General features: G+C 43.5%; 1 protein-coding gene across 2 annotated transcripts in view; it reads right to left on the bottom strand.

The window, feature by feature from the left end:
* Positions 1-1012: 1012 nt before the first annotated feature.
* The window catches only part of COL5A1 (collagen type V alpha 1 chain), a 248943-nt gene continuing 225772 nt past the window's right edge, over positions 1013-24183 (bottom strand). Inside the window, exons 58-66 of one of the 2 annotated variants that reach the window (XM_073313982.2) lie at positions 23804-23911; positions 23103-23156; positions 22637-22672; positions 21683-21736; positions 20879-21137; positions 19854-19966; positions 17508-17576; positions 11120-11353; positions 1013-3985 (exon numbers count right to left, since the gene is read on the bottom strand). In XM_073313982.2, the coding sequence (XP_073170083.1) occupies positions 3839-3985; positions 11120-11353; positions 17508-17576; positions 19854-19966; positions 20879-21137; positions 21683-21736; positions 22637-22672; positions 23103-23156; positions 23804-23911 (1074 nt within the window). In that variant the 3' untranslated portion in view covers positions 1013-3838. Of the gene's footprint in view, positions 3986-11119; positions 11354-17383; positions 17453-17507; positions 17577-19853; positions 19967-20878; positions 21138-21682; positions 21737-22636; positions 22673-23102; positions 23157-23803; positions 23912-24183 lie in introns of both variants that reach the window. The other variant, XM_073313983.2, reaches the window with a different exon arrangement.

Genomic DNA, 24183 nt, shown 5'->3' with positions numbered 1-24183 from the left:
ATCAAGCTTAGTCTTGAAGCCAGATATGTCTTTTGCTCCCACTGCTCCCCTTGGAAGACCGTTCCAGAACTTTACTCCTCTGATGGTTCGCAACCTTTGTCTAATTTCAAGTCTAAAATTTGGCCAGTTTATATCCAGTTGACCCAGACTCACTGTCATGGCTTCCTCCCCACCCAGGGTAGATGTACCTATTAACATCCAGTAGGAATTGTGCTTCTAAGCTGCTGCAGCATTTTAAAAATCGCTCACTATATCTTTGACAGTGCTGGGGAACCTCTGAGACCCGGCTTTCATATTTAGAAAAGCCAGCGTGAGAAACTTGGCAGTTCTAGCACTCGGAGGATTTTATTTCAACCAATATAAGAGTTAGAGACAGAAAAGATCGACCGTACCAGGTCTCTGAGCCCATCCTCCTGCAAGCGCTGGATATACACCTCTGATAATGGCTGTGGGCCAATCTTATGGCCACGGTTATTTAGGAACCCAGGCAGTTTTGAAAATCCTACCAGGCACCTAACTGCATCTTTAGGTGCCTAAATACCTTTTGTTAAATCAGGCCCTGTACCAGATATTAAACAAATGCAGCACTTGAGATAAGCCAGGCCCTCCTTCATCCTCTACAAAGCACCTAGTACATTTCTGGGGTACTATAATTCATAGAATAACAGCCAATAGGCCGTACTGCCACCTTAGCAAAGTACTACCATCTGAAATGCCTCATGTTGTGTTCTCCGACTGTTGGGTCACTTTCAGTTGCTCGGCAAAAAGATATTGGACATCTGGAATTCCAAATGATCTCTCTGAAGAGCTTGATTTTCTATTTTACAGCATATATTATTGTGAGCCCTCTTCCACTCCTCTGCTGAACTCCTCACACTTCACTGAGCAGAAGGGTGTGTGGGGAAATCATGCTGTACTTCAAGAAGACATTCACATCACGTTGGGTTAGGTGGAAACAGTAAACTTGATTTATTGAAAAAATCTATTACATTTATTCCTTTATTACACAGGTTTAAAATATTTAAAAATACCTCTTACGGGCATTACACTGAAATTTTATGACATGTTTATTGGACTTTGAAGAAATGTACAATGTGTCATTTGACAGTATATTTTTAAAAAAGGGCCTTATGCACTAAAAACTTTTTTTTCCATAGGTTTTATTTTTCTTATCAACATTTGTTCAAGTCATATATATATTAAAGGGTGGGGGAAATAAAATTACACAAAAAGAAAGTCTGCAAATACAAGAAGTAATTTTATTGCAATATACCATAGCTAAGTGGTCGGGGGGAATTGGAAGAGTTTGGAACTTCAGTACAATTACAACACTTCGTAGTATTCAACAGAGGAATTTAAGAAAAAGCAAAGACATGAAGTTAAAAAAAAAAAAGCTCCCTTGATGAGAATTCATAACAGAATCACATGACCTAGACAGAATCACCGGTGTGTGTGTAACTCTATATGGCTTTTTTTATTGAAGAGATGAATGCGCAACAGGTTTGAGATTCCCACTTGTTCAATTGGAATCTGAATTCTGATCTATAATACATAGACGTGATTGCTCTGCCTTACTGGTTTTGTATGTGATTTCCTTGGATAGCACCTTTTATTCCTAACTGGAAAAAAACAAGGATACGTTTACACCGGCTCTCACGGAATGAAAAGCACCGCAACCCGTTGCAATGTCACAGCTTCTTGTTTATTCCCCTAGCACTGCGACTGACTGACGGTCTCGGCATACTTTGCTTACCTCCCTTGGATCAAATTTTTCTTTCCTTTGCTTAGGATGGGGGGTGAGGGGAAAGGACATCATATATAGGCTTCTATTCACAGTAAATGTGATGTCATTTCCTTTACCATGATACACCCCCCCTTGGCTGAAGCACATGGCCATACCCCAGGCCAAATAATCGCCTGTAATATTTGTTTTCCAGCAGTGACCCAAACGAGAAAACAGTTGGGGAAAACCAATATATCTGCAGGTTGCAATCTGAATTGCCTAATGCTACGTGAAGAGCCTTCCTGCCAGCCATGTGGGAAGACAAAGGAAATTTGCACATTCTCCTCTCTCTCTTTTGCTCTCTGAGCTGTTTTGTCAGCAATTACAGCTGAGGCAGCAAACAAGAAAGACAATTGGGCAGTTTCATCTTCACTTCAGTACATTGAACAAATACATAAATTAGCACCACAAAAATTCAGGGACTGAGTACAATCTGGCATAATTACCACCATATAAAGTGTATGAAGGTTCTTAAAAACAACAACAAACCAAGTAAGCACATTTAATACTTTCTACATGGGCCATATAAGCTACCATAATACACTTAAAGAAAAGAAGCAGCTCTTCTACATAACAAATATGAGGGTAGCATGCATTTATATCAAAGACTGTAGCAAACGTTTGCAGTCTGTGTTGAAAGTGGCTAAAGCAAAGAACGCTGGGAGATTGGTCAATGGCAGGGGATCACCAGTGTTGTGTTAGTTAGTAAAATAGATAGCACCACAAAGAGAAATGTAAAAATAAAAAGCACCTTTTTTTTTTAAATTTTATTTTTAAGGTGGGGGGGGAAGCGGATTTCCCTGCCATGTGCAATCTGCCATTTGGAATGGAATTAAAACAATAAAGAAAAAAAACAAACCAAGGTGAGTGTACAAAAAGGCAAAGAACCAGACGGGACTCTGATTTTCCAAATCAGGGTTTTACAAACAGGGCTCTCAGAAAGTGGCACAAAATATATATTTAATTTTGCATCAAAACTTCTCCATCCAAGTTGTGTGACTTTTAAAATGATCTTGAAATTTCATTTGTGGGTGTGGACTGATCACTGCTAATTTGGGCCCTGATCCTGCCAACACTTATGTACATTCTTAACTTTAAGCGCAAGTAGTTCCATTGATTACGGACACACTTAAGGATGTGCTGTAGGTGTTGGCAAGATCCTTGACGTGGACACAAACAATAGAAGTAACCTTAACTGCTCCCCTTTCTAGGTTGTTTCTTTGTGTGGGGTGCTGGTGAGAAAGGTTGTTCTTTTACAGACAGGGTCACATGCATGTTTTGAAGCCAAAAACATTTAACATTTAAAATAATATACAATACAAATATTTACTTACAAACATACAAAAATATAAGCACCTTTAATACATGGTAAGGAGATGTACAGAGTGACTTTACACTGTCAAATTCACTGATCCGGGTTGTTAATTTTTGTGAAAATAACTAAATGGAGAAACTAAACATTCTGGAAATGATCATTTAAGTCTAATTTATGGGCTTGATCCAAAGCCCACTGAAATCAACAGAAAGGTGATCCTTGACTTCAATGGGGACTGGATCAGGCCCAGAATTCTCACATGATTTCAAGGTCAAGTTGAAAACATAGTTTCAAGTTTTTCTTTAAAAAAAAAAAAAATCCATAAACAAGCACTTGCTGTAGTTTCATGGCAAGAAAGTCTTTGACCTGTGCTAATTTCTGTGCATCCGAGTGGAGGAAGTTGAGTCCGCCGGTGGTCGTGAAAAGGAGCATGCAGAAAAATGTACTGTAGCCCTTGACCGGTTTGGAAGGTTGCTTTGCCACCGTGGTGTGTTTAGGTCATGTGATTCTGAGCCTGCCGTGGGAATGGTTCTCCCTCCCTTTGGTGTGGATTCGGTAGGCATGGGCGCAGTGGCGCAGTGGAACTCAGGCAAAACAAGAAACAAAACAAACCCCCCCCCGCCAAAAAATTTTAACCCATCACTGTCCAGTTTCAGCACGTGCATGTGACAATTTTTTTTTTAAATGGCGCAATGAGGTTACGCGGTTGCTCATTTGGAGACTCGTTTCCAGGTGGCTCCTTAGCCCATGAAGCAAGCTGGTCCCACCTCGAATCCAAATTTCTGTGACGCTTCTCCGAAGTCATTGAACAGGATGTCAACGATAGGTACTTGCTCTACTTTGGGTGTGTTGACCTCCAGGATAGTCTTTTGATAGCCTTTCTTTGTCTAATAAGAGGGAAGGGGGGATAAAAAAAAAAGGGACTCAGATGAGCTAATAGTCTCATTAATACTAAATGACAGGTTTCAGAGGAGCAGCCGTGTGAGTCTGTATTCGCAAAGAGAAAAGGGAGGACTTGTGGCACCTTCTAAACGAACCAATTTATTTGAGTATAAGCTTTCGTGAGCTACAGCTCACTTCATCGGATGAATAAAAGTGGAAAATGCAGTGAGGATGTTTTTATAATAGGAAAAACCTGTTTCCCCTCGTTTTTTCCTACCCCCCGCCCCCCGCCCAGACGTTCTTGTTAAACCCTGGATTTGTGCTGGAAAGGGCCTACCTTGATTATCATACACATTGTAAGGAGAGTGATCACTTTAGATAAGCTATTACCAGCAGGAGAGTGGGGTGGGGGGAGAGAAAACCTTTTGAAGTGATAAACACCCATTTTTTCATGATCTGTGTATATAAAAACATCTTCACTGCATTTTCCACTTTTATGCATCCGATGAAGTGAGCTGTAGCTCACGAAAGCTCATGCTCAAATAAACTGGTTAGTCTCTAAGGTGCCACAAGTCCTCCTTTTCTTTTTATTAATGCTAAAGTAAACCCAAGTGTATGAATGAGCCTCATGGTAATCGTAAGCCATACTGGGTGGCTTACCCGGCACATGGAGATGATTGTACCAAATTCAGCCCAGATATAAGCAGGTGGAATTTCACCAAGTAAATGCAACCGCATCTGCTTGCAGCAGGAATGAACTGGGCCCAGTGTCTGAATGCAATACATTAATACAATTGCTCTGCTGAGTACATTTGTGCCTCCAATAGAAACAAATATCATGTCAGTAAATAGCTAAGTGTGCATTTGTACCAACCTATCAGCAAATAAAATATTTTAACTATTGTGCCATACGATGACATTACAGGGATAATAGTGCATATTATTGTCATACATATTATACTATTGACATGCCATGAAATAATGTAAAAATAAAAATATAAAACGAAAAAAGCCACAAAACTCAAAGTGTCATTCTGAAATCTGAAATTTCAAAATGAAAAAATTTTTTAAACACTTTTTCCCCCAGAACTTTTGGTTTATGGGAAATTTCAAAACTATTTGGATTTGTTCCAAACTGGAATGAAAATAAATTTCAAAGTGACAAAATTTCACACAAAGTGGGCAGTCCAAGTTTTGACCAGCTCTAGTTAGGATCTCTCTACTCCAGGCCAGAAGAAGCCATGAAGATTGCCTCATCCAGCACCGGACAAGCGTAGAGGTTAAAATAGGAAATGAGAAGGAATGGTTAACATTGGGGGGAAACTGGAATATGGATGACACATAAGGAGTGGGGGAGGTGAAAAACAAAGCAGTGAACACTGACTCAGGCCAAGATTTTTAGAAGTGACTCATGATTCTGTGCCTCCATTTTTGGGAGGTCCCTATGAAAGAAACCTTAAAGGACCCGATTTGCAGAAAGTGTTGAGCATCCTTGTCGGTCATCCAAAAAGGGAGGCAACCAGTTTCAAAAATCTTTGGCCAGACTGTGGGGATTCTTTGCAGTTGCGCTGTGGATTATTTCTACAGAGGTTAAACCAAGCACATTCTAAAAGGGAAAAGGGGCCAGGCTATTCACCAGCTCCAAGACTCATTAATAGAATGACCCCTACCCTGAATATATATGTTCCACTGTCCTTGACACACACAATTGTATGGGGCGATTCTTTCCCATTCAACAAAAACGGGGAGCGGTTACTGTCATGAAAAATGACTCTGGAGAAGCCTAAGCAGCCGCTGAGTGCATGCAGAGACGTTACCCCAGTCTTCAGCACATACCAGGGCTGGGACAGGAGACTAGTAAAATTGTTGTGGCTGCAGTATTGTTGTTTTAACTCCCTGAGGATGCTCGTGGGATGTTGAGCAAATGTGTGCAATTTAATTGAAATGTATTAGTTTGGCTATTATCCAAGCGCAACAAAAAAAGACCACATTTAAAGTCTGATGGAATTTGCAAGGTGATGTTGTCTTTTTATCATGCCTGCTGGCCACACAGTTATTTCCGAAATATAAATAATTATCAGAGGGGCAGAAGTGCACCCACGGGCATACAAAACTGCACAGACCAGTGAATTTATGGAGGGGCTTTTTTTTGGCTCTACCGTGTCCTCTGATTCATGTGTCTCGGAAGGACAGGCTATATCACAGCAACCAAAAAGGGGCTATAAGACCAGTGAAAACACATTCAAGTAATGGCCCAAACATTAGCACTGGAATTCCTTTGGTATTCGCTGTAACAGAATGAATCATGGCAGGAGTGTGCACTTGATCAGCTTCCACAGGAACTCTGCAACAAGGCCACATTGCTTAGAGAGCCATTATTGCTAGGACCCAATCCTTGCTGGCCTAACTCTGGCAAAAATCGCCTTAGCAAGCCTGTGGCCTGTTTCTGCAAGGAATGGAGTGCCCTCAACTCCCATTGAAATCAATGTGCGTTGAGGGTGCCCAGTGCTGTGCAGGATGAAATTCACCCTGTGCAGAAGATGACCACAAGTTCATGCACCATTTAAAGCCTCACAGGTGTGTAGACTGTCTCCTGGCTCCCTGCACCCGCAGATACCCAGGGACTGGCTGGCTCTGACACGAGTGGCTGAATAGCAGCCATGGCACTTAGGTTCAGATGGATGGATTTGGAAATGGTGGATGTTGCAGAGCAGGAGTGACATTCCCAAGCCCGAGTCATGAAGACTAAGGAAATTTACCAAATCCAGACCAACAGGCTACGTCTACATGGCAGCACACAGGGCTCGTGCAGCTCCATGCCACAGTGAAAGGATCTGGCACGGGGAAGGCAGTGGGGAAAGGCTCTGAGCTCCCTGCTGCTGGAGACTTTCACGGCGGTGGGTGAGGGAAGGCTCTGGCAGGAAGGAGGCAGCGGGACACTACCCTACTAAAAACTGCGGTGTGGACGTAGGAGGCATTGCTTGGGCGCGTAGAGAGCCGTGTAGGGTCTGTACTCTGGGGAGCAAGGCATGTAGGGCACACTACTCGACTTACCGAAGCTCGGCCTCCCTGTCTATGCTGCCAGCTATACCTGTGCGAGTTGGGTGTGCACTGTCCGTCCCCTTTAGGCCTCCATAGGTGTAGACGTATATTTAAAGTGCAAGGTCTCTGGGGCAGGGACCATGTCCGCCCCATCGGCCAGGAGCCTAGCGCACCTCTGGGCGCGGAACAAGTCATAAATAACATGTTATAATAATCTTTGCTGTAGGTGCAGCTGAGAAACTGAAAAAAAAAAAAGAATGGGGCCAGGTGCCTGGTTGGAGTAAACTGACATAGTCTCACTGAAGTCAAGGGAGCCTGGCGATTTACACCGGCTCAGGATCCGGCCCATTCTGTTTTGACTAGTTTCTCTTTTTTGCACTCTTTTCAAGTACGGTAGCATAGCACAATTTAATCTGAGACTTAACCTTTGAAGACCCATCTCTCCAGGGGCTGTGTGGTCCAATGGATAGGCCACGTAACTGGGACTCAGAAGACTCAGGTTCGATTCCTGACTCTGCGACTATCTTGCTTTATGACCTTGGACAAGTCACTTTACCTCTCTGTGCCCATTTCTGTTCCCACAATTTGTCTATTTAGACTGTAAGCTCTTTGGGCTGGCGAGCGTCTCTTAGTGTCTGTGTAGCGGCTAGCACAATAAATCCTCAATCTCATTCAGAGTCTCTAGGTGCTACTGCAGTGGTAACGATAGCCACCAGTCACAATCCCTTGTGCTCTTGCTGTTTATTCAGCCCCATATTCTTCCATTTGTGACATCCAAACGGATTGCTCTAATAACAGGTTATGTTACAGTTTCTGGTAACAAACAACAACAGAGGCAAATAAACTCTTAAGAGGGCCTGTTTTCCTGCAAATATCCGCAGCTACAGAAAGAACACGGGAACAGGAATGTAGAAAACGTAGGCCACCCGAGCAAAATAATTTCTAACTGTAATGTTTTTCATCAAGCATATGGACTTTTAAATCTGGGATGCATGCTCTTCCAGCTTCCCTGAGACTTAGTACGGAAAGGTAAGATGGGGGGTGATTTTTCTAAGGCACATCATATTGTCAAGAGATATGAAATACTTGAGAATAAACTTTCCCTTGTGGCTTCTGAGTGTTTTCAGCTATGGGATGAGCACTCTTCATCTCTCTGCAGCAGCATTAAGAGAATGAGTGACTCTAATTGAATTTTCCGTCCATGCTTCTGTAGCAAAAACACTCCGGCTTCCAAATGGAGTTCGACTTAATCTCTTAAATTCTATGAAGGGTTCACTCCCTTAGACGTCTCAATATTTTCTTTTAGTCCTGTGGATTTTGATCATCCCAGTGGCGGGAGGAGAGGTTTTGCATATGTCTGAGCCTTAGGAACCTGGGTCCCAGCATGAACTGAATTGGCAAACATTACACCAATTTTTCCAGACAGGTAGCTGCAATTTTCAGAAGGGCTCAGTGCCTAAAACTAGATTCCAGATTTTCAGAGGTGCTCAGCTCCCAGTTAGGTTAAAAAATACACCTTTGAAAATCTGGCCCTTATTTAGACTCATAGAATATCAGGGTTGGAAGGGACCTCAGGAGGTCATCTAGTCCAACCCCCTGCTCAAAGCAGGACCAATCCCCAACTAAATCATCCCAGCCAGGGCTTTGTCAAACCTGACCTTAAAAACTTCTAAGGAAGGAGATTCCATCACCTCCCTAGGTAACGCATTCCAGTGTTTCACCACCCTCCTAGTGAAATTTTTTTTCCTAATATCCAACCTAAACCTCCTCCACTGCAACTTGAGACCATTACTCCTCGTTCTGGCATCCGCTACCACTGAGAACAGTCTAGATCCATCCTCTTTGGAACCCCCTTTCAGGTAGTTGAAAGCAGCTATCAAATCCCCCCTCATTCTTCTCTTCCACAGACTAAACAATCCCAGTTCCCTCAGCCTCTCCTCATAAGTCATGTGTTCCAGTCCCCTAATCATTTTTGTTGCCCTCCGCTGGAGGTTTCCCATTTTTCCACATCCTTCTTGCACTGTGGGGCCCAAAACTGGACACAGTACTCCAGATGAGGCCTCATCAATGTCGAATAGAGGGGAACGATCACGTCCCTTGATCTGCTGGCAATGCCCCTACATATACATCCCAAAATGCCATTGGCCTTCTTGGCAACAACGGCACACTGCTGACTCATATCCAGCTTCTCGTCCACTGAAACCCCTAGGTCCTTTTCTGCAGAACTGCTGCCTAGCCGTTCGGTCCCTAGTCTGTAGCGGTGCATGGGATTCTTCCGTCCTAAGTGCAGGACTCTGCACTTGTCCTTCTTGAATCTCATCAGATTTCTTTTGGCCCAATCCTCTAATTTGTCTAGGGCCCTCTGTATCCTATCCCTGCCCTCCAGCGTATCTACTTCTCCTCCCAGTTTAGTGTCATCTGCAAACTTGCTGAGGGTGCAATCCACACCATCCTCCAGATCATTAATGAAGATATTGAACAAAACTGGCCCCAGGACCGACCCCTGGGGCACTCCACTTGATACCAGCTGCCAACTAGACATGGAGCCATTGATCACTACCCGCTGAGCCCGACAATCTAGACAGCTTTCTATCCACCTTATCGTCCATTCATGCAGCCCATACTTCTTTAATTGTTGGCAAGAATACTGTGGGAGACCATATCAAAAGCTTTGCTAAAGTCAAGGAGCAACACGTCCACTGCTTTAGCTACCAAAGAAATAGCTGAGTTTTTAAAAATTTGGCCTGAATTTTTTGGGTAGTGAAACTTAAAAATCTGGCCTGAACTCTTGAAAATCAGGCCCTTAGAATCTAAGATGAGCCTGCAAAATATGTGCAAACACAAATCCCACAATTACATGCACAAACGGCAAACATGCATACCTACATCTGGATGAATCACAACTCAATTTACTTGCACCAATACCTGATTAGACACAAATGCAGGCAAGGTGCGTGCTATTTTTGTGGTTAAATTTAGGCACCTATATTTCCAATTCTTGTCTCCAGTGGAAATTTTGCCTCCATAATCTCTCTCTCTAAGGTACTTCAATGATCCCTATTAAAATAGTTTTGGAACACCTCACAATCTTTTACTTATTACTGCTATTATCCCCATTTTACAGATGGGATACTGACACCCAGAGAAACTTGTTCCTGATCACACAGGGTGCCTGGTCACACAGGGTGCCATGATAGAGCAGGGAACTGAACCTAAGTCTCATATGTCCCAGGCCAGTGCCTCAACCACTGGAATCATCCTTCCTACAGGACTAGGCCTTGTGTAGGATTGCCCTATTACCAGGGGAAAGGCTTCAAGCATTGAACTAACTGAACCCTCGCTTCCTAGATCCTTTGTCAATTTTAAGAATGAAGTCATGCAGTAGAGGTACATGGTAACACAATCCTTTTAAATCAGGAGGCTGATCAAATATCACCAGGCTTGCATGCTTCAGATGTACAAATTCATCACAATACCACTCCCCACTCTGGGAAGTTGGCTCTGGTTTTTCCACTGCATGCTCCCAAACCCCAGCCTTTCAGGATAGATTTACAGACTTCACTCCTCTGTGGAATCATACCATTGTGTAACTATAAAATAAACTGCTTCCAAAATACTTAATTAAAGAAGACTTGAAAGATTTCTATGTGGTAGGTACGTAATTATTGTCCCCTTTACAGATAAGTAAACTGAGTCATTGAGAGGTTAAGGTGAAAATGCTCAGAAGTGGCCACCCATTTTAAGCACCTTGCTTTTAGGTGCCCAACAAGAAACACCTAGAACTCAGCATAGGTACTGAGAACTCCCCCTCCTAATTGAAGACAGTGGAAACTAACTTCTCAGCACCTCTAAAACATCAGGTCCCAAGTCTTCCAAGTTGGGAACCAAAAAACGGAAGCAACCAAAATCAGGGGACACTTGAAAATTTTTGAAGTGACTTCCCCCAAAATCATACACTGAGTAAGTGGCAGAGCTAGGGAAGAAAAAACCCTGAGTCTTGACTGACACCCCCGCAGCTCTAGTTACTAAGCCAGAATGACTCTGCTTTGTGTGCAGAAGTTCCTCCTATGTCTAACTCTGTCAGCGTGTATACTTACTGCACAACCGTCTAGGACAGCCCTTATGTAAGGGTTGTTGTCGTAGGACATCTCCTCATCGTTGGAGCCCAGGAAGCGGATGGCTTTGTCGTAGCTGCCTGTGGTGGCATCCTGCCATGCTACAGACTGGTAGCAATTATAGGTGATGTTCTGGTTTGCGGAGGCGCTCAAGAGCCTCAGGAAAGTCATCTGCACCACTCCGATGGGATTGCCGTCCGAATCCACGTAGGAAAGCTGAGAGAAATGGAAAACAGAGAAGGGGAAATGCTAGGCAGTGATGTGAAACATGCCTCTGGGAAACGCAAGTAGCCGATACAGAATTATGGACTCAAAAATGCTCCGTGGGAGAGTTAATCTCTTCATGGAAAACCGATACCAGTCATTAGCATGCCACCATCCCTGTCATCTCTACCCATTCTTATCAGCATCCTGTCAATGGACACTTGCACTCCACTGCAGCTGGCATACATGTCACAGACGAGACAGTCTCTTTGTCTGGGTGGTTAGGACTTCATTTCACACACACCCAGCCATTTGCACAAAACCGTTACCGACCAATGAAAAGGTCAAATTATAGGCCCCTGCTACGTTATGACTTTCTATTACAGGACCGTCGCCATGGTTTTGCTGCCATTGCTTGGATGCCAGCCATCCCTGCTGCTCTGAAGGGAATTTTCTTTCTCCTGCTGATTCTGGGCCATCTGTGAATAAAAAAAACTAAGGCAAAAGTGGGGCATACGGTCAAGGGGAGATAAGTCTCCAAGACTTCCATCCTGTTGGAAAAACATGGAAATAATGGGTGAGGTCCGGTGCTAAGTAAGCTCTGGTCCCACGGAAGTCATGGGGCATATTATCCTTGACTTCAATGAGAGCAGAGTTAGGCCAGCACTGAGGGCTTCAGAAAACCCTACCTTCCATCTTCTGAAAGAGTTTGCTAAAGGTAACATTGTCGTCACGAATGGGGCATCTTTAGTGTTGTCTGTAGTTTGGCATGTGAGATCTTCTGATCCCGGAGGACATCTTTTGATGTATGGCTGAGATATTTTGCCATTCATTTCGACCAGGAGCTGGTGTTCCACCATCAAATACCTTTGAAACTGATTTGCAATGTGTCATACAGACATAATATTCCTGGCGAAAGGAGCCACAGTCCTGTTCATGGCTAGGTATGCGTTCTCTTCCTCTGCATGTGCTAGTTTACGGTATGTATGCAGAGGTTCTGCCGGGGGATCCTTCCAAAGCCTCTGACAACACAGCGTTCAAGGCCGTCATCTGCTAAATTTGAGGGTAGAAGGATTTAAAAATATACAGCTTTCACCTCTTGTTTAGCCTAATGCTGGAACTTCTTCCACCAAACTAGCAGCACCAGGCCTGGACACTAGGGAGGGTGGTTTAGCCTTTGAGTAAATGATAAATCCACTATACATTTCAGCAGGGACTCAAGAAACTGAGCCTTTCAATAGACCCCTCGTTTTCATGGCTGAGACACCTTTACACTTCCAGTGCTGCTGAGACTCCCAGAGAATGGCACTGAAACACCAACAGCTGCCAAGTTGAATGCACCAAGAAACCTGGTTATTTGCTATTACTGCCAGCAGCATTTGTGCAAGAAAAGGATCAGAATCTGAAAGAGGCACAATTGTAGCACTAGTAAGTAACAATAGTGAGGATTGGGCAGGAATATGAGGGTATAGGCAGATGACAGCAGATAGAGGATCCCTGAGGGTAGTAAGATTGGACAAAGTGAGTGGGCGGAAGAGGGGGAAGGGAGAAACAGAGGTTATTTGGGGAGGAAGGAGAGAGAGAGAGGGAGATACAGAGTGACACTAGCAAGATGCAAAGGGCCTAGAGAAGAGACAGGCAAAGCCACTGAACCCTGGTGAGGAACCACACCCAGTCAAGGAGCCTATCGGTTTGCAATTTTTAAAACCTTTTACTGCATGCCATGAAATCTAAGGCAATGCATTTGCTCTTTCCCGTTCCTTCCCTATTCCATGTAAAGGTATGAAAATCACCTTCTCTCCCCTTATGGTGTATTATATATCTTTTGCAATACACAGCTATGTGAAATACTCTACAACTCCTTACAACTCAGACCCTTTGATGGACCTGAAAGCAATACTGCTCTGGAAGGCTTTTCATCTGCAACTGGAACCTCATCCTGTAGGCTATCAAAGGCCAGATGAGCGAATGCATAATATACCCATTCCAGTGTGGTTTTAAACTAATTATACAGAGACAGCATCTGCTGTCATGGCCAAGCCAGGAGAGCTGACACTTACAAATGTGATCTATCGACAGTCATTTCCTTTTGAAATAATCTGGAGAAAAATTCAGACACGCAAACAGTGCAGTGTTCCTTGCGGTGTCATCAAACTTCAAGGTACAGTACACACTGCAAACAGTCGGAGAGATTCACAGCCGGACAATAAAATCAGCAGCAATAGGTAATAATAATAATAAATAATAACAACAACAACAATAATATATACACGTATTTATACCAACCGGTTCTGGTGTCAGGATCCCATTGCGCATCTCCTCCTGAGTGTTAAACATGACTGAACAGGAGAAAGCCATGCATGCCAGATGAGAAAATATGAGTGAGCCACCAGGATATAGAAGGAGATGAACACATGTGCTAACTGCCCAGCACCTGTTCAGGGGCACACAGAGCTGATAGGCATCGCCCAATTCCACCAGGACTCTCTTTTTTTTAAGCTGTGTTTGACCTTGGCATCCAATATCCCTTTGAAGTGGGCAGAGATGTGGTTCTTTAGATGCTGCGCTAGGGTCCGGCCTTGAAGCCTTTCAACTGGAGCCAATGGGGTGAGTTATGTGCAGAATTGCTAGTGGAAGCGTGGCTTTGCAGAATTAGTCCCTGCCTTATTTATGCATTACAATAACAATTCATGATGGATGCCATATGGCAATAAATGATTATAGGCTTGGATAGGTATAAAGCATAATTAGCTCTAATAGGAGTCATACACACATGCCAGGGCTGGAGTGCACACCCCAGAAGAAAAGATCTGCAATCTATTTACTTTTTTAACTATGCCCATCACTGAGAAGTGGTAGGAATTAACTCGGTCATCTGTCTGTATTTCATGACGCAACCAGTGGGTAAGAGATAATGGCATGGAAACATCACACCAGATGATTTTTCTGTTTATTATGTTAATGTCCTTTTTGATCTGTGGGGTTCTACAAACTGTTCCAAAAGAAAGGCCAACATTTTTAAGAGTGGGCACTTCAATTCCTGTTCAGCCACCTAAATAAGTGTCCTGAGATTTCAGCGGTACTGAGAACCCACAGCTTCCATTCACAGCCCCTGGAGAGTCTTTCCATTCCTTTCAACAGCCTTTGGCTCAAACCCCCAGTGTCCAGTGTGTCTGGGATGTGCAGACAGGCACTCAATCCACGGAGATCTAGCTATGGACTTTAACAAAAGCAGGACTGGATGCTTATAAGAGACCCACCAAACTCATTTACATTTTTGACCTAAGTCAGGATTTCAATTTCCAGTCAAAGTGCACTAACTCCCTCCACTTACCAGTACCAGCATTCTGTTCCATCCATTTTTCTGACATTGGCTGTGTTCTTAGAACCAAAGCATTGTTTTTATGGGTCACATGTTTAACCCTGGGGTATTCCATTGACAAATATCTTCTAGGTGCTGGGGGCTCTTTTCAAAAGAAAGGGTAGCATAGGTACAGAGCAAGAAAAAGGCAACAGAGAGAGAGATGAAACAAAGGGCTCCAAATAGCTTTGAAGTTCCTAGCAAAAAACAAAACAAAAACACCCCATAACCAAAATTTTAGACTGGCTATTCAGCCCTTAAAGTGAGTGGCTAATACTCAATGGACTGAACAAAAAAACACCAGTAAAACAGATACAGATATTAATTAGTGAAGTATTTTGAAATTAAGTCATGAGAAATTACCCCTCCCCTTCAAGATGCTTAAGAGGCTGAAGTGCTGGTTTTAAGCCCCTCTGTGACACGTTCAGAATACAACACCGCTGTTTGGGGTGTGCGCTGCAGGAACAGCTATGGAAGCCGTTGCTCTCTCATGGACAGAATCAGAGTGTTCAGCGCTTAGTGACAAAGAATATGGCTTGAGAAAATAAGGCAGTGTCTTTGTTTATTGGTTGGTTTTTAAGGTGGAAGTTTGATGTGTACTGCAGCAAAACTCTGCAGAGGAAGTTACAGGAGGCCCACACAGCCCAAGCAGGCTGACTCTGTGTGTGAGGAAGGAAGGGGGGAGGGAGAGCTCAGTGGCTTGAGCATTGGCCTGCTAAACCCAGGGTTGTGAGTTCAATCCTTGAAGGGGCCATTTAGGGATCTGGGGCAAAAATTGGGGATTGGTCCTGCTTTGAGCAGGGGGTTGGACTAGATGACCTCCTGAGGTCCTTTCCAACCCTGATATTCTAGGATTCTAAGGAGATGCTGGGTATATACAGCGGGTCAGCTCCTCTGCTAGTGCAAAACGGTGTAGCGTTAATTCAGGGGTTCTCGAACTGGGGTTATTACACTGGGGGGTCGTGAGCTGTCAGCCTCCACTCCAAACCCTGCTTCACCTCCAGCATTTATAATAGCGTTAAATATTTTTAATTGGTAAGGGGAGCGGGGGGTTGCACTCAGAGACTTGTTGTGTGAAAGGGGTCACCAGGACAAAAGTTTGAGAACCACTGCTCTAATTACTCCCGTGGTGCTGAGGATCTGGCCCAGTGTGTATTCTTTTCTTCCCAAATCCAATTGATTTCCACAGAGCTCATTACTTGCTTGTTCACAAGTCCCAACGGACCTGAGATTCGTTCAGGAGCTTTCTGTTCTTTGAAGGGCCCTGTTCATGCTAATCATTCCACAATGAAACCTACAAACATAGTTTATGGACCCTTGGATACTGTTCTGTATTTCCATAAAACGCAGTCATTCTACAGTAGATTTCATCTTTCCACAGCTACATCCCAGCCCCCAACACCTCTGGGGCATGTATTGCAGACCAGTGGTTCTCAACCACGGGGCCTGTGGGGGGCTGCAAGGAAGTTTCAAGCCGTCTGCCAAAATAAACCAGAGAGCAGGACCCGTGCTGAACTTGCTGGGGCCCAGGGCAGAAAGCCGAAGCCCGAGCCCTCCCCCACCCCATGTGGGGCTGAAGCTGCAGCCTGATCAACAAAGCTTCGAGGGGCCCCCTGTGGTGGGGGTTCCCAGGCAGTTGCCCTGCTTGCGACCCCCTAATGCCGGCCCTGGCTTTTGAGCTCCTGGATATGCAGGAAACCAGTTGCAGCACAGTCAGGCCGAGGAATTTTTAATAGCATGTTGGGGGCCTTAGGAAGAAAAAGGTCGAGAGTTGTAGATGTTTGTTTGTAAACTATCTGTGCTTTCCTTCTTTCCTCAATTCCTCACTTCCTTGGTTTCTCTGTTGTAGAATGGAGATATCATGAATTGTTCAACTGACAGAGATTCTTCTTCCCTTTAAAACTTTAACAGTGTCTCTAGGCCAAGTTCTAGTTCACACAGGCTTAGAGAGTATGTGCATGGTTTGAAACCCTTCTTCTTCAGTGGCTTTACTCCATTTCACCAAGACTAATGGAGGTGGTGTGGGAAGTGGGATACTTCTGCTAGGAGAGTGTACTGAAGACAGACTCATGATGCCCTGGACTCAGCAACAATATCGGGACATGAAACTGAAGGATCTAACTCCAGTGGGTTGGCTTATTACTCTATTACATGCCACATGTGCCCTTAGAGTTGGCTGAAATACAGAAAATAATTCACAGACATTTTTGAGGGAAAAACTTCCCATTTTTCCACTGGAAAACTTCCTCGTAAAAAAAAAAAAAAATTCTGGCCAAGTCTAGTATTTGTGTAGACCCGAACACTGCAGTATGTAAGTGTTGATCTAGGCTACAGTTAGTAGGCTTTGGTAGCACAGTGATGACTGGTTGTGATTCAGAACAGTGGCCAGTTCCAGCTGCTAGATTCGGATATTGTACTAAAGAAGCTACCAACTCCCGTCAGAGACCCTGATCCAGCAAGGTACTCAAGTGAATGCCTAGTGTTAAGCACCTTCCCCGAAGAGAGTCATATAAATGTGCCTCCAATATATTTTAGTCAGTGTTCCACCTTAATTTTTTTTTAAAGGTGTCCTATGATGGTTATTAGTCCAACATGCAGAGTGCAAACAGTTTGGCCATAACCAAAGCGGACGTGGCTGACGTGCTCAGATTCAGACTGTAGGGCCAAGGTTAGCCACTTACCAAGGAACCCCGCTTGTACTGACTATACCAGGTGGAAGGCTGCTCTTTGGGCCAACGAGCCATTTTGCTCTGTAAAATATGAGACGGGTTAAAGACCAACAGAAAGTGGTAGGGTGCCTCTTACCAGTTTACCGCGCTTGAATTCACTGAACCAGGAGCCCGGGGTTTCCTTTGGCCAAGAAGTAATTCTAGCCTAAATTGTGGGCGGGAAAGTGGAAGAGAGAAAGAGAGAAACAAAGAAAGAAAAGGTTACATTCAATTGCACATCCTGGGTCTGTCTGTCTCACTGAAACTGTCTAACTTTAACACATAGTTTCTTAAACTTTATACACTGGTAATAAAAACAGTCTGCTGAGCCTTAGGGTCCTGACAGCTTCTAAATTAGAAGGTTCATCGCTTGACATTGGGGTTAGGACATTCCACCACGGCACACAGGTATAAACTGCCTTGGCATCACCTTTCATTGCTACGAGGTTAATGATCTGTAACCTCTAGATATCTGCTGATGGAAAATTGGCAGCACATTTTGCGGGAGGATGGCAAAAAAAAAAAAAAAGAGAGAGAAAAGTATTAGCGGAAAACGATCCATTTATCTACATGGGGATTGGTGGGGGGCAAGGATGGAAAAGCAACACTGAGAATGGAGAAGGCTGATGTTAGTCCAATGTCAAATCCAGATGTGCTGGGGCCAGGAGAGGCTAGGCTAGGTGAATTAATAAAACACCAGCATCTGCTTTGTGTGTTTGAGCACCAGTAACATACTGTAAATGGAATGTGTAGTCCTTGGCAGGTAATGAACCAGAATACATGGTGGAGTCCCAACTGAACAGTCTGTAATGATCCAGGTTGTGACCTTGATAAGGAGAAGAGTTGCCAAACCATCCTTCCTGGAGGACCCTTTACAGCTGTGAATTTGAATATTCCCTTTTCAGTCAGACCAAGGGATGTGGTTAATGGGGGAGGAGGCAGCAATAGAGTTTAGTTAATATTCCCTCATTATTCCACCAGCTTCCTCATTGTTGCTTTCACTTGCTCCAAGAGCAATGACTGAACTAGATGTAGGTGCTGTGGGATTATTCTCTCCTGCACAGGAGGAGAACCATAACATGAAACAGTGCATTTTTGCCATGCTGTGGATGCACTGAGACAGGATACATTTTTCAGGCCACGCAGCGGCCCATAATAAAATAGCCACAAATACCTATGCAAGTAATTAATGTTAATGAGGCAGATAGGCTGGATTCTCCTCTCACTTATGCCATTGTATGTGTTAGAAGAATCAGTCCCACTGGGAATACTGCAATAACATTATCTACTTGCAAAGTCAATACCGTAAGAATTTTTAAAACTACAAAATCATACTCAGATTTTGATAGTTTAATAATCAATGACTGGAGAAGAACAACGGTGGTCTAACACCAAAGAGAAGAAATGTATCTTCTGTTTAAACAATCCCCAAAAGAACCCCTGGGAAATTCTGCACTGCACATCGCTTGTTCCATGCTGATGTATATTTCTAGGGGTTGAATTATCTCAGCAAGTGAACAGTTTATATCGGGGTGCACAGGAGTGATGAATCTCTCTTGTCTATACCCTAACCCAGCCTGTGAAGTCCTTCTTGATGGTACTGAGAGGATCCTTGGCAGCCACCTTGGAAGAGATCACATTTACCTAGTGGAGACACTAAATTTAAGAGTAGGACTTTACACCTGATGATCAACCCATAATATAAAGCAGATGGATATGGGGCAGGGAGGAGCACCTTACTGCAACTGAAAGACACTTAGAGGACTTGTCATGGTCAACTAGATGTGACTGGCTGAGTTACTACCGGAGGGATCCTTGGAATTATGAGGATGGGAAAGCATATCGTTGCCCGTTAACTAAACTGATTCACACCCCGTCTGTGTACCAACTGAATGCCATGAACTGTCCTGATCCTCGGTGTGGTAGTTTGGAACACCCAAATACCCAACATGAATAACAGGAGAAATTACAGCAGAACAACATTTCTCCACTATGTCAGAAGATTCGGTCAAAGTAGAAGAGGAACCAGCAGTGCTGAGGGACAAAACCATCAGAGTAGCAGCAACTGCTGAACTGGGGATAAAAAGAGTAGATTAAATAAACCTCATGGTGAACTACAGTCGAGACAATGAAGGAGAAGTTTGTCTTTGTAAAGCAATGCAAAAAAAAAAAAGTAAGGTATCAGCATGCATCATGCTTCAGAGACCATCAAAACCTTGCCCTAAAACAGTGTAAAAAGTGCTTACTCATCCAGTGAAATGCGCTCAGTAAACATATTCCAAAACTAGTCTTGAGTCTGACATTAACAAAATGTATTGGATCTTTAATTTTTACTTTCCCTTGTCGAGGTTATCTGATCAAGGTGACTAGCTATGAATATGCACAATAGAAAACACTCCATTACCAGCTTCCGAAGAAAACTACACAGTTTGTGGGAACTTACTCCTTCAGATTTCTTATCAGGGAAGATACAGGTCTCGCCACCAGCTGTGAAGTTACAGTAAACTTTGAAAGAGTCCCTTGAGCATCCTTGATTAGGATCAACCCAGTATTCACCTGGAAGTTGAGGAAAAACGATCAGCCTATATGAAGTTAAGAATGTATCAGAACTTCCACAACTTCCTCAGGATCAAACCCAACCATTTCCATCCCAGGGATAAGATTATATTACATCTATGTGGACAGCCAACACGTTTCTCCTTATATAGCGAATAGAGTAATAGAGACCTGGATATAACAAGGCTCCGCAGTCAACATGCAAAGTGTAGTATGTGGAACAGGTCACCATTACAAATTCAAAACTGGAACACTACTACAGTGATCCTGCTGCAGCCTTTTACGCACCTGAAAAATTTCCAAATAAACGCTTCATTAATTCCAACACCTATTAGTGGCTTTTGGAACAGGTGGTAGTCATAGGGTAGACAAGGCTCCAGTGGCCAGACCCACAATCTGGCCCCCAGTATATATCTATACAGTACTTCATGCTTGACACATTGGATTTATAGTAGAACCGGTTGGATATTTTCCGTCAAAACTGTGTTTCAGTGGAAAACATGGGGTTTTGACAAAACTAAATTTTTCACGAAAAGTGTGTCTACTGCCTGTGGAAATGTTCAGTGTTTCATTGAAAAAAATGGAATGCCTGAAACACCCCCCCCATTTTTGACTTTCGGCCAAAAACTGAAGTATTTTGATTCAAAGTGGAGCTGGGTCGCCTCATGGGAGTTGCTGTTCGAGTGCTTTCTGCTCCCATTCTCCTCTATGGGCTAGGCTCTCCGTCCTAACTACACCTCCCAGGGTGCAACAGGGTGAGGGGCTCTTGTGACAAGCCCATACCCCTCACCTCATGTTCGCAAGAAAATAAAAATCCTATTTTCCTACCAGCACTAAGTTGTACTAACAGGGTTTTGCAGATTTATGAACTCTGCTGGGAGCTCTTTCTGCCCCCCACCCCCAAGAACCTACCATCTGGGAAGTCGGGGTGGCACAACTGCAAGTCCTTGCAGGTACGAGCTGGGTTATGCTGGGTGCCCAAAGGATGCTTCATTTGCTCAATTTCCAGTTTCAAAGAGTTCAAGGAGCCGAAGATCTCCTCCATGCCATCCGCATAATCCATGTAGTTATCGGTGTTTCCCTCATCAACCAGTTGGCTTGCATCAATGTTACGTCTGGTCCTCTTGGAGGACTGGATAGGCAGGGGCTGGATTACTTCCCCAGGAGGACCCTTGGTGTGAGGAAAGAACTTGCAACATTAGCTTCATGGGGGAAATGTGAAAGGAACAGAAGAGATAGCCACAGGAACGAACATGCTGCACTAGTGACAGGAAGATTCACCGCCACAGGACACGCACACACAGGAGGTCTCAAAGGTCCATTATGGTACTAATGAAAGTCCTCAGTCACCAGTGAAGTTTACAGGGCTCAGGCATTCAACCTGTGTAGTAGGAGAGAGTCTGGACAAGGCGTGCAGACAGCTGGGAAAGTCTTTTGGTGCTAAAAATATCCACCCTAGTTGGAAAGTCTTTCAAGAAAGATTCTTCACCTTCAGCCTGTGGGTTGAACCTTTCCACGCACACCTCTCTCCTTTTTTTTTGTTCAGCCTTCTTGCCTCATCTCCCTCTCTGGTATTTCTAAGGCATCTATCTCCTCGGTATGGACTCACTGCATTCTGCCTCCTTATCAAGAACTCCCGGGGTTCCCAGCGGTATGTCACACACTAATTCTAGCTCTCATTTCACCATACACGTCACCACAATGGGTTATACTTACGGGAGGTCCTGGTGGGCCTGGATGGCCAGATTCACCCTTTGGACCCGTTGGGCCCTGAGTGCAAAAAACAGAAGCAAGTGTGAGTGGCTCACTCAGTAAATACCAGCTGTCCATGCATGTCATTCTTTCTTTAAATTCCTTTCTGAAGGAAGGGCTCTTCCTCAGCCTCCAGCTATACCAACCACACATGGTTCTAACTAGGGCTTGTCAAAATATTTTTTTGGGGGGATGAAAAATAGCATTTTAACCAAAATGAATATTTTTGCAGAACATTTTCATTTTGGCAGTTATTTTCTGATATTTTGCTGAAAAAATAGAAGCTGAGAAACTTTTTCAGTAAAAGTTTTTGGCAAAATGTCCATATTTTGGTTAGGATTTATGTAGGCTTCTTTTTTTTCCCCAAAACATGAACATTTTAAACCAAAAAGGTTTTCAGAAACTGAAACAGAAATTTTAGGTTTTTGTTTGTGTAATGAATAACTGAATTTTGTGTATAGAACATACTGATAAACACATTTTTTTAAAATTTCCCCATTAAAAGTAACTGGCATTTTTCAACCAGCTATAGTTCTAACTTCACAGAGGAGGAACTGGTGACATTAAGCTAACTTAACTGGGTGTTTTCCACCCATTTCTTTGCTCTGTGTCACACCTACCACTTTTCCCTCACTGTCCATTTTTAAGGTCTCCATCTTTACAGCAATAGGTTTTCTTCTTACTTTCTACTGTTTTCATATTTCTGATCTTCTCAACAGTAATGTGGCAGAAAGTACAATGTGCTTAAAAGAAATATTTCCAATTATAATTTTTCATTTTAAACAGCCTGAAAGGACTGTATTTGCTAAGATAATCTTTAGCTAATTGCCTTGACTCTACTGATTTCTAATGGTGACAGTAGGTTATGCACCTAATAAAAATTCCTCAGCCTTTTAATTTTGTATTGTCTATACTTACTGATGACCCTTTAGCACCCTTTGGACCAGGGGGACCCTGAAGAGAGGAAAGAGAAAAATATATCATTAGCATTCGGCAAAAAATGTGAAATCATTTCATAGTCATTTGAATTTTTCAATGAATTCACTTCAGCCATGTTTGTGCCCATTTTCATTTTCTGCAGACATTTGAAGAGTTTGACTTTACTTGCCTATTAGTGAACATCAGAAATGTATGATTAATAATAACAAAGCACTTCAAAGTGCTACACAAATATTGATGAACTTAGCTGCACAATACCCCGGGGAGGTGTGTATCACACATTTATCCATATTTCATGGAAGCTGAGGTACAGAGCATTTACGTGACTTGTCAAAGGTCACACATTGCATCAGTGGCAGAGCCAGAAATAGGCCCCAGATTGTTTGACTTGCAGTTCTGTGCTTTTGCTGTTTGACCAAATGGCTTTTTGATTTCAGCTACATACCGGTAATCCTGGTGGACCTGGCGGTCCAATTGGACCAGAAGGACCGGTGATACCCTAAAAAGTAAAGGCAAAATAAAGTTTATTTCAATGTATTCATGTTGGTCATCATCTACGTACCATGAGCTCAGATTTCAAATTTGGGTGCTTAGTGACTGATGACTAAGTATGGAATAAAGCCCCCATCCTGCGGACTTATCCATGCAGGTGTGAGGGTCTACACACAGAGATCAGTGTACCGTCCCAGGGCCTGACTCCTTAAAAGAGCCACCTCATTTCCAGGTCTCACTTTTTTCCATTAGAGATAGGCCCAAGTTGCCCACTTCCCTGACCTTTCAGAGCACGGGGATTCAGCGTCTCTTTAGAAGGACAGGCCCAAATCACTAAGACCAAAACCAGTTTTGGATCTGGAGCAGAACTTCCCTTAAACTGAATTCCTTTAAGCTGAATAACTTCCAGCTGGTGTCCATCTCTAGCTTCTATAGGTACTGTATAGTATATTTGTATAGGAAATGTCATTAAAAAGTTAGCAAAAGCACCCTGTGTCATGCTGAGATGATGCTTCTGACCAGAGAAGGCCAACTACGCTATTAAAAAACAAGGTTTTAATCCTTTAAGCCCATATGAAGGCTCAGCATCGCTTCCCAGGCACATTTAATGAAAGACTCACGAATGACTCCAAAGTGCCCCTAAAAAACACCTACCTGCTCTCCTTTAGGTCCGGACGAACCTTGGGGTCCTGGGAGACCTCTGTCACCCTTTTCTCCCTGCTCACCAGGGGGCCCAATGAGGCCAATTAAACCTGGATGACCCTAGAGAACATAAATAGCAGAGGTTAATTAAGATCAGCTGTGTCATACTCTGGAAGATGTTGAGCACCAGAAACTCCTCCAGAAGACCCATCTATAAAAGGAAGAAACTAAACAGGTGGAAGGAAAGTGTTTGTACCTTTTGGGAATCCGGGGATGGGCAGGCACAAGGAAAGTGTTTGTAGCTGAGCATGAAAAGCAGCCAAAAATGCCCACAACTCCGAGTGTAATGAAAAACACGAGCTTTTTGCTAAAGGAATGCTGTAAAGATGATG

This window comes from Lepidochelys kempii, chromosome 16 (genome assembly GCF_965140285.1).
Source record: "Lepidochelys kempii isolate rLepKem1 chromosome 16, rLepKem1.hap1, whole genome shotgun sequence".
NCBI lineage: Eukaryota > Metazoa > Chordata > Testudines > Cheloniidae > Lepidochelys > Lepidochelys kempii.
This window is presented reverse-complemented; position numbering and strand designations above follow the sequence as displayed.